This window comes from Bubalus bubalis, chromosome 5 (genome assembly GCF_019923935.1).
Source record: "Bubalus bubalis isolate 160015118507 breed Murrah chromosome 5, NDDB_SH_1, whole genome shotgun sequence".
Classification (NCBI taxonomy): domain Eukaryota; kingdom Metazoa; phylum Chordata; class Mammalia; order Artiodactyla; family Bovidae; genus Bubalus; species Bubalus bubalis.
The window spans coordinates 119,245,178-119,257,457 of record NC_059161.1 but is presented as its reverse complement, the minus strand read 5'-3'; the positions used below and the strand labels follow the sequence as shown (position 1 = coordinate 119,257,457).

Here is a 12,280-nt window from a genome sequence, read left to right as displayed (position 1 = left end):
ACAGTACTGATTTTTTTTAGGATGGACAGCTTTGATCTCCTTGCAGTCCAAGGGACGTTCAAGAGTCTTCTCCAACACCATAGTTCAAAGGGCATACATGTGTGTCATTTGTCAGTGATGTCATATTTCCCCTGTTGGGATTTAACCACCAGAACTGAATTTAAACAACATGCAAAAATGAGGATTAAATCACAGTGCCCCATCTAAACACACCTGGCAAAAGGACAGGTTCCTGTTGTAATCAAGGGACAGGCATGGATTGATCTCATGCAGGAATAGGCCCTGGGAGTGTTGGATGAGTCATTAAACACAGTTGTCTTTACTTGGCTGCCACAGTAGTTGTGTCTTCTTTGATTGGGAAGACATTTAAAAATTATTTTTTGTATGTTTGGTTTGGCAGATAAAATTTTTCATGACATAGACCCTATGGGGAAATTATATCAGAAATATATCCATTTATTTTCAGCAGTTAAATTTTGTTGGTTTGTATGTTCCTGATGATCTTTCTTTATAAATAAAAAGGAAACACACATGTTCAGTATGCATTCAGTCTCTTTTTATATCAACCGACATGAATTAAATTCCTATCTGTCCCCACTGCATTCCCAACTCTAGGCGAGAAATAAAAACCTGCAGAGACTGAATGCTTATTCCAGCACATCACTGTGGAGATTTCGTTCCCACTGTTTTTTGGGGAAAAAATCAGTTGCTAACATTAAAATCAGTAGATTGTACATAAATATTCAAACTTCCGATTCTCTTGAAAACATGGCCAACTGGCCTGCTTTCCAGAATGGGTGAAGTGGAGGAAAGGCTGCTCCCAGTGGTAAGGCCTGTGCCGCTCAGGGTTCAACATGGCCACCTAGTCCTAGTGTCATATCTCTTGCCTCTGGGGCCATGACTTTGTGAGAACTAGACTGCTAGGTCTCTTAAGATAAAGACTACTTTGTCTTCATCAACTTTGACTTTGAAGCCTTTAACCCAGAACCTAGCACACAGTTCTTCCTTGTATGTTTGTTGGATGCTATAAAATATTTTGTGGATGCATATGACATTTCTTCCAATACTGAAACCATGCAATTGAAGTACTGTTCTGCCCTAAATCTTTGATGCAGACTGGCATCATAGGTGCCCCTGATGTCTGCCATTAGACCCACTACCTAAAGCCAACTGGGCTTTATGTCCCTGGGCTGTGCCTGAAGTCTTCACTTTGCCATTTGACAACCTATCCTCCTAGCAATCTTCTCACCAATGAAGACAGCAATGCATATCTCATGAAGTGGCTAGGAAGATGAAATGAAACAAAGAATGTTGAGCATGGCCCTTAGTATCCATTTTTATGATGTTCTTAGCAGTTTTTTCTCCAAGTAGGCAAGGTTATCCATCTTCTTAGATGTCCATAAAGATCAGTTTGATTTTCCAGCCAAGATTCAAGGAAGAGATTACAGTTCAATTCTCTGTATTCTGTGAAGCTTCAAAGTCCACTTGCCAAGGACACTGATGAAGATAAAGATTTTATCTAGACCTTTGTGTTTTTTTCAGACCTATTATTGGCCTAAAGGGCTAAACTAGGGCATGTCAGAGCATATATAACTAGGGGCTCCCGGTCACCACTACATGCTAAGAACCTGAACTTCCCTGAGTACTTAGAGCCAGGAAAGTAGCATGAAGTGGCTTGTGCTCCTCGACCTGGTGGCCTTCTCAGATTGCAGAATCATGTAAGTATGGAGACTGTAAGCCACATCATCTTCCTTTCTGTGATTTTTATTTTCATCTAATTATTCTTCTACTCATCAGATTTAAAATGGAATGGAATATTTCCCTGACAATCTTAAAGTTTAACCCTTAAATATTGATAAGTACCTTGCTATAGGAACTGTGGGACCCACAGTTCTTGGTGTAGATTTGCATAGTTGCACAACTCTGGGGTCCAGTCATGTCATGACCTATTGAAATTGGAACTCCTTGCAATTGTTCAGTGCACAGTCAATGCAGATGTAGGTGTGGTCCTGGGGAATAGCACTTTTCTAGGTTTTATTTGGCATGTTCTTTGTTCCCTCTCTATTTCAGTGTGTATATGTCTATGTCTGCATCTCTGTATCACTATCATTTATCTCTCTATCCGTTTGGAAGTCTCTATGAGTGTATTTCTCTCTGTGGTGTTTTCTTTTAACTTTTCTTTTAATTTTCTGCACTTCCTGAACTTGTTCCCTATATCCTGGATTCTTCTTTTAACTCTCTCTTATCTTTCAATTTGGAGAAAGATTGGGAGAGATACTTATACACTGTTTTATATCTGACAAACTGTGTGACCATAGCCAATTCACAATCCTCTTGCATTTCAAATTCCTCCCTTGTAAAAGAAGACAGGAATCCCCCTTCTAACTCCTTCCCTGAGCTTCTATGAGAAGGATACAGTGGGGTGGCATCAGCAGTGCTAGTGGCTGTCATATTGAGACTTCCTATTTATCAGGAACCTTATATTCATCACTTCACTTATCCCCAAGATATCCTATATGGAGTGTTTGAATCGTTACATTCCACCATTTTACTGAAGGGAAGACTGAAACCCCACATGGTCATATGGCTTACCCAACATTACAGAACAGAATCTTTATTCAAACGTATGTCTTTGCCATGGAATATGCATAAAATTCTTATAATAAGGTGACTCATAAAAATGATTGGAAAGTACACAGTGCCATTACAATGACAGTTATACTTTAACACTGACATCTAATTGTAGCATCTTCTTTGTTTTCTTTGTCAAATGTTCAGCGAAAGAATATCTCTAAGGTACTCACTCCCTGAGGAACATCATGGATGTGAGAGTTTTGGGAGGATGGTGCTCCACAGCACCCCCTGATGCTCTAGCCTAGCACTGGGGCTCATCTGAAGATGCCACATAGGATATTGGGGCTGGGGCTCCTCCAGGAGGCAGAAACATTGGGCAAAAGGGCCCCATGCAGAGGAGAAGGCACTTTCATCCTCAACTGTTGGTCTTGGTGTTGGGCCCAGAAATTACCAAGTTGTAGGTAAACATCCATTTCTGTGTCAAAGATGTGTCATTAGTTTGAGGGAGATTGTTCCTTCTGAGAAGAAGGCAATGACAACCCGCTACAGTACTCTTGCCTGGAATAACCCAAGGACGGAGAGGCTTGGTAGGCTGCAGTCGATGGGGTCGCTAAGAGTCAAACACCACTGAGTGACTTCACTTTCACTTTTCATTTTCCTGAATTGGAGTGGAAATGGCAACCCACTCAAGTGTTCTTGCTTGGAAAATTCCAGGGATGGTGAAGCATGGTGGGTTGCTGGCTATGGGGTTGCACAGAATCAGATACGACTGAAGCAACTTAGCAGCAGCAGCAGCAGCTCCTTCTGAACTAAGGGAGTCAACTAGTTACAGATGAAGAGTGAACCATCTCTGATCAGAAGGTAGAACCAACTGCAAAGCAAATATGAATAAACAGGCAGAGTAATTCTGTTTCCACAGATGCAAGAACCACAGGAGGAAAAAGTTACTGAACCTGTATTCCGTGTAAGGCAATAAGAATCTAACACAGTGCTTACTGTTTTTAGATTAGAAAAAGGGCTTATTTGTCTTCAAGAATGCCCATGTCAGCCTGAGAAATAGGCAAACAGTAAATACATGTCAAATTAAAGAGTCACTTTTGTGGCATTGATTGAATGTGATCAGAGTTTAGAGTTAGAACCTGGGGTTGATTAAGAAGGACCTCCTGGAGAAGCAGAGAAGGCAATGGCAACCCACTCCAGTACTCTTGCCTGGAAAATCCTATGGATGGAGGAGCCTGGTAGGCTGCAATTCATGGGGTCGCTAAAAGTCAGACATGACTGAGCGACTTCACTTTCACTTTTCACTTTCATGCATTGGAGAAGGAAATGGCAACCCACTCCAGTGTTCTTGCCTGGAGAATCCCAGGGACGGCGGAGCCTGGTGGGCTGCCGTCTCTGGGGTCACACATAGTCGGACATGACTGAAGCGACTTAGCAACAGCAGCATCAGCCTGGAGAAGGGAGTGCTAAGGCTGCATTTGAAGAGACTATAGAGTTTCTCAAATGAAGGCACCAGGACTTCCCTGGGTGTCCAACATTTCTGGAGGTCCGGTGGTTATGCCTCTGTGCTTCCAATGCAAGAGGTACCATTTCAATGCCTGGTCATAGAATCAATATCCTGCATACAATGTAGCACAGGAAAAAAAAATCAAATGCAAGCACCTCTGTGATCAAAGGCTGTGAGCTTCACAGTGGTTGGAAAGTGATCTCAAGAGATATATGACACACAGAGGGAGACATCAGTGTGGGAACAGAGGGTAGCCAGTTCTGCTCTAACCCACTCCCTCCTTCTCCATGTAGATGTTCTACATGGATAAAATTACCATTGGAACACCCCCTCAGGAATTCCAGGTTATCTTTGACACAGTATCATCTGACTTGTGGGTGCCCTCCCTCTTTGCTCCTGTTGTGAGTACAGACACCCCATACCCGGACCATCCTTCACTTGCCCTGCCACCCTGTTTCCACCCTTGGCACCTGATGACACTCATCTCTTGGTTCTGCAGCTACACAAGTTAGGTTCAGACATTACAAATCTTCCACCTTCTGGCCTACCCAAAAGACCTTCAGGATCACCTATGGATCTGGGAGGATGAAGGGATTGTTTATGACACCATTTGGGTAACGTGCAAAGAGAAGCTGAGTCAGGACTGGCTATGGAGTGACCCCTGCTTGCAACAGATGCAGGATCATTTGTCAGGGCCCTTCCTGGCCTAACTTCCATAGATATTGGTCATCTTACCCACAGGATCCTGTCCCTGGGGAGGCAGTGCCCATGGTGACACACGAGCAAATGGATTAGCTAACCCAGAGAGTGGCTTGAGGTGTGGACTTGCAGCTCCTCTGCCCATGAGAAGTTCAAGATTCATTTTGCTGGGAGCAAGAAGATGGGAAAAAAGCACCCACTTTTATATTCACAGACTGTTCCAGCCACTTTCAGGTGATAACTGGTTTAATTCTGCAACAACCCCACAAAGCAGGTACTCTGATTAGCTCATGAGACATATGAGGAAACTGAGGTGGAGACAGCAAGGGCCTTGCTGAGGGCACACATGTGGTAAAAGGTGGAGTTAGGCTGGCTTTTCAGGACTGAAGTTGCTGTGGGGTGTTTGGAGACTGGATAAAACTGATCTGGGGACCGTAGGGGCAGTCAAGGGCTTCAGGTATCCAGAGTGGGAAACTGGAGGCCTGAGAAGTCAAGGAGCCTGATAAATGAGTTCTCACTCTAGAGGACCCTTGAGAGTCTAATAAACCTGTGGCCTGCCTCCCCCAAAATACTTAAGTAGTTCCCCTCTTTCTCTTTCTCTCTCATACACACTCACAGAAATATGCACATATCCCCAAAAGTGAATTCTCCAGGCAGTAATTTCACAGAACCCTGCAAGCAAGATTGTGTTTTTGGCTTCTGTCTTACCGGACAGATGCAGAATTCACAGTACATTACAGAGAATGTGGTCCATTCCTGTCATTAGGTCACGGTGATGCCAAAGAGAAGGCTATCTTGCTCTCGATTGATTTGTCCATTAGGTGGCACCAATGGGACCTGGCCTGACTCTTGGTTGCCCCACCTGTACAGAAGCCACAAGGCCAATTTGACTCACTCAGGTGGTGTTTTTCAGAGGGGCAGATGTTTTAAAATTCACAGCCTCTTTCAAATAGAACCCAAATTCCCTTTCTACCTTGCTCTAACCGTCTGTGGGCAACCAAAGACAGAGCCCAGTCTCAATTCTTCTCTGAGGATCTAATGGCAATGCACCCCAGCCCAGTCCTAGCCCCACTTCACGTATCTGTAAGTGGTAACACTCTTCTCTCCCACAGATTGGGGATCTTGTAACTACTGACCAGCCGTTTGGTCTAAGCATGGTGGAATATGGGTTTGAGGGCAGAAGATTTGATGGCATCTTGAGCTTGAACTACCCCAACCTCTACTTCTCTGGAACCATCCCCATCTTTGACAAGTTGAAGAATGAAGATGCCATTTCTGAGCCTGTTTTTGCCTTCTACTTGAGCAAGTAAGTCTGAGATGGACAATCCCTTTCTCTAACTTAGCTGTAAGATGCTTTCAGTTGCACGATAATTATAGAGCACTTGATAAAGAAGTATCCTGAGAGTAATATAACCAAGGATAACTATGGCCCCAGGGCCCTACCTGGCTTCACCACTGGCTTTTATAAATAAAATTTTATTGGAACACAACCCAGATCCTGGGCTCAAGACCAGTAACTTGGTCTAGGTGGGGTGAGTTATGAGGGAAGCTAATGGAAGGCAACAGGAAACAAGTTGGAGGGAAAAAAATACGATTTGCTTATGAATTTAATAAGGAAGAAAGGAGAAGGATGGTGGATATCTTTCCTTTCTCATTAGCATTTCACTGGGAGCCCAGGACCAGCTACACAATTTGCAGCAGCCAGTACACAATGGAGTATTACTCAGCCATTAAAAAGAATACATTTGAATCAGTTCTAATGAGGTGGATGAAACTGGAGCCTATTATACAGAGTGAAGTAAGCCAGAAAGAAAAACACCAATACAGGATACTAATGCATACATATGAAATTTAGAAAGATGGTAACAATAATCCTGTGTATGAGACAGCAAAAGACACACTGATGTATAGAACAGTCTCTTATGGACTCTGTGGGAGAGGGAGAGGGTGGGAAGGTTTGGGAGAATGGCATTGAAACATGTAAAATATCATGTATGAAACGAGTTGCCAGTCCAGGTTTGATGCACGATACTGGATGCTTGGGGCTGGTGCACTGGGACGACCCAGAGGGATGGTATGGGGAGGGAGGAGGGAGGAGGGTTCAGGATGGGGAACACATGTATACCTGTGGCGGATTCATTTTGATGTTTGGCAAAACTAATACAATTATGTAAAGTTTAAAAATAAAATAAAATATAAAAAAAAGAAAAAAAAAGAAAAATGAGAGTGTGGGACACAAAACAAACATGTGGGACCCCTTGTTCAAGAAATATTAGTCATTTCAAGACAGGGAGAGCAGAGGTGGGGTCCCTTCTGAGTGTGGGGCCCTTTGGACAGTGTAGGTCACAGGCCAGTGGAGCCAACTCTGGGTGACCTGAATCCACACCCTTATAACTCCCAGGCCTTGATTTTCCTGAAAAATGACAAGGTGGACACAGGGAAAGCCAAAACACTTCAGCACCCTGTGTTCTCAGGGTGTCTGAGCACTCAGGTCGCTGAAGGTCCAGGGTGTCTTCAGAAGACATAGTGGGTGGAGCTCAGACAAGTGATTCAGCTTCTAACCTCCTCTGTGCCACTCATGAGACAGTAACATGCCTCAGTCTGTATCTCTATCTCTCCTAGATGCTATTTCTGTATCTGTACATGGGGACCTTATTAGGGCCTTGATGGGTGGACCAGCACAGCTCTCAGACAGTGTTGTTGTTACTGTCCTCCAAGGATCATCCCCCCACCTTCACTTCTCTCTACAGAGATGAGTGGGATGGCAGTGTGGTGATGTTTGGTGGGGTGGACCGCCACTACTACAAGGGAGAGCTCAACTGGGTACCATTGATCCAAGCAGGAGACTGGATTGTACACATGGACTGGTAAGGCTCTCCCTCTGAGGGTCAGCCCAAGTGATGCTCCCACTACTGTACACAGACACAGGCAAACACACACAAATGCATTCTCACACAGACATGTACACCACCTTCAATGACAAAAACAGACACACAGACACATGGGAACACACAAGCAGACACATATAAACAGACACAGCAACACATAAAAACATGCATAGCTATTCCCAGACACACAAGCACACACAGAAACACATGTAAACACATATACAAAAAAAAACACAAGCACATAGATACACAAACAACCCATGGATTCATAATCCCCAGGCCTTCTGAGCATGGCTCTGACCACAGTCCTAAGAGGCACCAGAGGTCTGTGTAGATAGGAGAAGGCTACACCCACTGCCCTTTGAAGTGGGGAGCATGGATACTGGACTCTACAGTGTGGTGAACAGAGGATCAGGGAGAATATCTCAAGCCTGAACAGAGTTATGATAAGATGACCAACTGTCCAGGGCTACCTAGGACATAGGAAGTTCTCAGTACAGATAAATGTCAGTTAAAAAAACAGGGACAGTCCTGAGAAAATGGGAAAAATTGGTCTTCTTAGGGAGCAGCTACCCAGCAGTGGAGAGAGGTTTCCTGCAATCTTAAGATGTGAAAGCAACTAAAAAAAAGACACGCCAAGTTCTTGGGCACACAGTGGGACAGGGGCTATTACAGAGAATCAGGAAGGTGGGATCCAGGAGTGACCTGAGGACAAGAGGCATAACTGATAGGATTCTGTGTGATACCCTCAGACAAAAGCTGACTTGTCCTTTGGAATTTCTGAGAGCTAGTCATGTATTTCCTGACCAGGGTCTCAAGGTCTGCGCTGGTTGTAGGAGCAGTGCTGGAAGACACCCTCTCCCAGAGGAGCCCCTCTCTCCCCCTACTATGAGAATTTGCTGCCCCTGCGAATCTCCATATTCACTCTATGTGTGACCCGTTATTTGTTCCCCATCAGATACAGTTCTCTTGATGTTTCTTATTGTTTTCTCAGTCTTCATTCACTCATTGAACAGATAAGCATTGGGCATCCCCTGTGTGTCAGGCACTTTAGGGAGGCAAGGAGAATAAAACTCACCCTCACATCTAAGAAGGCAGATGTACATGAAGTGACTTGCCCACATGTGAATTGTGACTTTGGTACATGCTAGACATGAGGAGGAGAAGGCAATGGCAACTCACTCCATGACTCTTGCCTGGAAAATCCCAGGGACAGTGGAGCCTGGTGGGTTGCCCTCTATGAGGTCGCACAGAGTCAGACATGACTGAAGTGAGTTAGCAGCTGCAGACATGAGGAAGGATCTAAAGAGAGTGACTAACAGAGGAGACTGATAAACACCAGGGGAAAGACTTCCCAAAAGCAATACAATTAAGCTGGAATCTGAAAGATGAGAAGAAATTTGCTAGTCAAAGTGAAGTGGAGTCTTCTAGGAAGGTAGACCAGCTTGTGTCAAAGTACAAAGGATCCTGGGGTATTCAAGTACTGCATTCGAGGATGTCAAGAAAGGTGCTGTGTCGAGAGCAAAGGAAAAGAGGGCAAGAGACGAAGGGCTGTTTAGGAGACAGTCAGGAAGGGGGAAACTCTCAGGAGACTCAGAGTGACTTTGATGCGTGCTTTCTTCCTTTGTCTCTCACCATCTCCATTGAAAGAAAGGTTATTGCTTGTTCTGGACGCTGCAAGGATATTGTTGACACCGGGGCAACATTCATCGAAGGCCCAGGAACACTGATCCATAACATACAGAAGTTCATCGGTGCCATGCCTCAGGGTTCCAAGGTGAAGGCTCATGCCTCAGGGTCACTCCCAGTCTCCACACACAACAAGGATAACCAGGACCAACCTCTTACTCTCTCTCTCTAACAGCACTACATTTCATTTTCTGTGGTCAATACCCTGACCTCTATTATCTTCACCATCAACAGCATCAACTACCCAGTGCCAGCTCAAGCCTACATCCTTAGGGTGAGGGGACAATACTGAGGGTTAGTTCTCAAACTGGAGTTTGCAAGAACCCTTGGGCTGCTGCTGGAAGGAGGGTGCCCTCTGGAGGCCATGTCACACCATTGCAGATGCTGCTGAGCCTTGTGGCTGAGCCAGTGCCTCCCACAAAACCAATTACTTGAGAGTAAAGGGCCGTGTGGGACACTGATCTTCCTGAAATAAATGTAGAGAGGCCACACCATATGGCATGGTGGGGTCAGGGAGAGGGGAACACTAAGGTCCTCAGTCCTCAAAGAGCTTCAATTCAATCTGAACCCTTAGGTGCATGAGCATGAAATTCAGCACTAGCAGTCCCTGAAATAGGCCATGTTACAAGGAGAATGACTGGGGACAGTCCTGGTGTGATTTCCCAACATAAGTTAACAGTGTCCCTTCCCTTCTCACAGTTTTCCTGGTTTGGATGATAAATTACATGGTCAGCCTAGTTCTCGGCTACATCTTCACCTTGCTCCAGCCAGGTGCCTCCTTTGTGAGTTGGGATACCCGACCCCTCTGTGGGGAGGTTGGATCCTAAGTTGAATAAAGGGTGCACAGTGACTGCTCAGCCCCAGCACAGGGTAGAGGCTTCATGTCAGCTCCCAGCGGGAGTTCAGAGCAGGCTGATGGGCTCAAAGAAGGCTTTGAGGAAGACAGTGAATTTCAGGAATTCTAAAACTACAAACTCATTGAGGCATATGGGGAGTTGCTTGGTTCTAGGCAAAACTGCACTGGAATCCATATAAATGGCATCTCAGGGTGGTCTGCACTGGGGCACTGGGGACTTACTAGCAGTGATGAGGGCTAAAAACTGACCAGTGTGGTTGGGGAACAAGAGTACATTACCCAACCAAGCCTGGAGTGGTCAAAGAGGATGAGTGTGGGCTGAAGGAGGCTTTGCAGAGTTCCTGAGTTAAGTCTTCAAGAAAATGTTGTGGGCACTGCTCTATTTAAGATGGATAAGCAACAATGAGTTGCACAGCAAACTCTGCTCAGTTATATGACAGTCTGGATGAGAAGGGTGTCTTTGGGACCAGGATACCTCGATACATACGGTTGAGTCACTTTACTATCCACCTGAAACTCAGAATATTGTTAATCAGCTATGCTCCAATACAAAATAAAGTTTTTTAATAAAGTACGAATTGTGGGGATGCAGGAGGAGAACCAGCATTCTGTGCAGAGAAAACAAGGAGCAGGAGTCAAAAGGAAAGAAACAGGGACTGAGGAGAGCCATGGACACACTTGTTCTTTTCTAAAAAATTATATTGAAGTGTGGCTAATCTTCAGTGTTGCTTTAAGTTATCTTGCACAACAATGTGACTCAGTTATACACATAAAAATATATTTTTATTATTCTTTTCCATGTAATTTATCAATGAATATTGAATAGAGTTTCTTATGCTCTACAGTAGGATTTGGTTGTTTTTCATTCCTCTGTTTTCCCAACTCCCAGTCCTCCATTCACCACACTCTTCCTCATGGCAACCTCATGTCTTGGCCCTCTGGTTTTGGATGAACTCTCATATCCCCTGCTGCTGAAAAAAACCCTTGATACTTACCAAAAGAGGGAAATAAAACAGAGTTGTGCTGTGTCTGGATATTAGGGGAAGTCACTGGTAAGGGCTCATGCTGACTGGTGCATGTCTCTGACTCCTCCAAGATTCTAGAGGCCACTGCTATACCACCTTTCAAGAGAACAAGGTGAGTCCATCTACAGAGACCTGGGTCCTGGGTGATGTCTTCCTGTATTTCTCGGTCTTTGATCAAGGAAATGACAGGATTGGCCTGGCAGTGGCAGTGTAAATACTTGGAGAGATTCAGGTATTAGTAACACACACTCATTCACACTTGGGCACTGCTGCCCAGGATGCTGGTGAACTGTGTTTGGTGGTCTGCACACCTTATTCTCAGTAAAGAATAAAGGGTTTCACTCTTAATAGTGCTGAAACAAATGGTTGCCACTGTTTGTGTCTGCGAGTGCAATATCTAGAACCAAGTCTGAATCAAAATTGAGAGGAGCCCTACTCCAGCTGGCTTCAAGGAAAAGGGAGACTTATTGAAATGATTCTGGGAATCTAGGACACAAGACTCAGAGCAAATACAAAGATCTCAGTGACTGGACCCAAGAAATCATAAGTCATCAGTTCTCTCTTTCTCACCCTCGTTCTTTACCTTCCCTCTTCTTTGATGGTCTTAGCCTGACAACATTCTTCCTTAAGGCTTCCACACCTAGTGAGGGAGCCCAAGCTACCTGCTCTAGGGTTTTACATCCTGAAGGCATCTTCTAGTAAGGAAAGAAGCTTGGAGCCATTAGAGTTCAAGGGTGTTCCCTGAATGACCCACCTCAGTTCACATGTACAGCCCTAAATCAGCCATCCTGGCAGGGCCATGGGGTCCTATGATTGGCTTTACATGGTCGTTGGAACTGACACAGCAGCACACATGATTGTCAATTTCCTCCAGAACATGACTGAAGCTGGGGAGAGGCAGCCACAAGGATAGTGACTGGGGGATTGTCTAGGCCATGGAGGAGTTTGGGAGGACCCACCAACTCCACCACCTCCTCATTCAGAGGAATTATAAGGGGTAATGAAATAGACTCTCTTCATCCGATCTCAGATGGTCTTATCG

General features: G+C 44.8%; 1 protein-coding gene across 1 annotated transcript; it reads left to right on the top strand.

Annotated features, from left to right (window-relative positions):
* The first annotated feature begins 793 nt into the window (after positions 1 to 793).
* LOC112585273 (pregnancy-associated glycoprotein 1-like) lies at positions 794 to 11,452 on the top strand. Its single transcript, XM_025287210.1, has 8 exons — positions 794 to 826; positions 4,375 to 4,482; positions 5,893 to 6,086; positions 7,531 to 7,644; positions 9,301 to 9,445; positions 9,533 to 9,631; positions 10,196 to 10,203; positions 11,317 to 11,452. The coding sequence occupies exons 1-8, from the start codon at positions 794 to 796 to the stop codon at positions 11,450 to 11,452; spliced, it is 837 nt and encodes a 278-aa protein (XP_025142995.1).
* Positions 11,453 to 12,280: the final 828 nt, after the last annotated feature.

Bases quoted from the DNA above. Each gene is read 5' to 3' on its own strand.
- LOC112585273 (XM_025287210.1), top strand. From the start codon at position 794: ATGGGTGAAGTGGAGGAAAGGCTGCTCCCAGTG. The intron at 4,483-5,892 runs GTGAGTACAGAC...TCTCTCCCACAG, and splicing joins CCTCCCTCTTTGCTCCTGTT to ATTGGGGATCTTGTAACTAC. The intron at 7,645-9,300 runs CTGGTAAGGCTC...TCCTTTGTCTCT, and splicing joins GACTGGATTGTACACATGGA to CACCATCTCCATTGAAAGAA.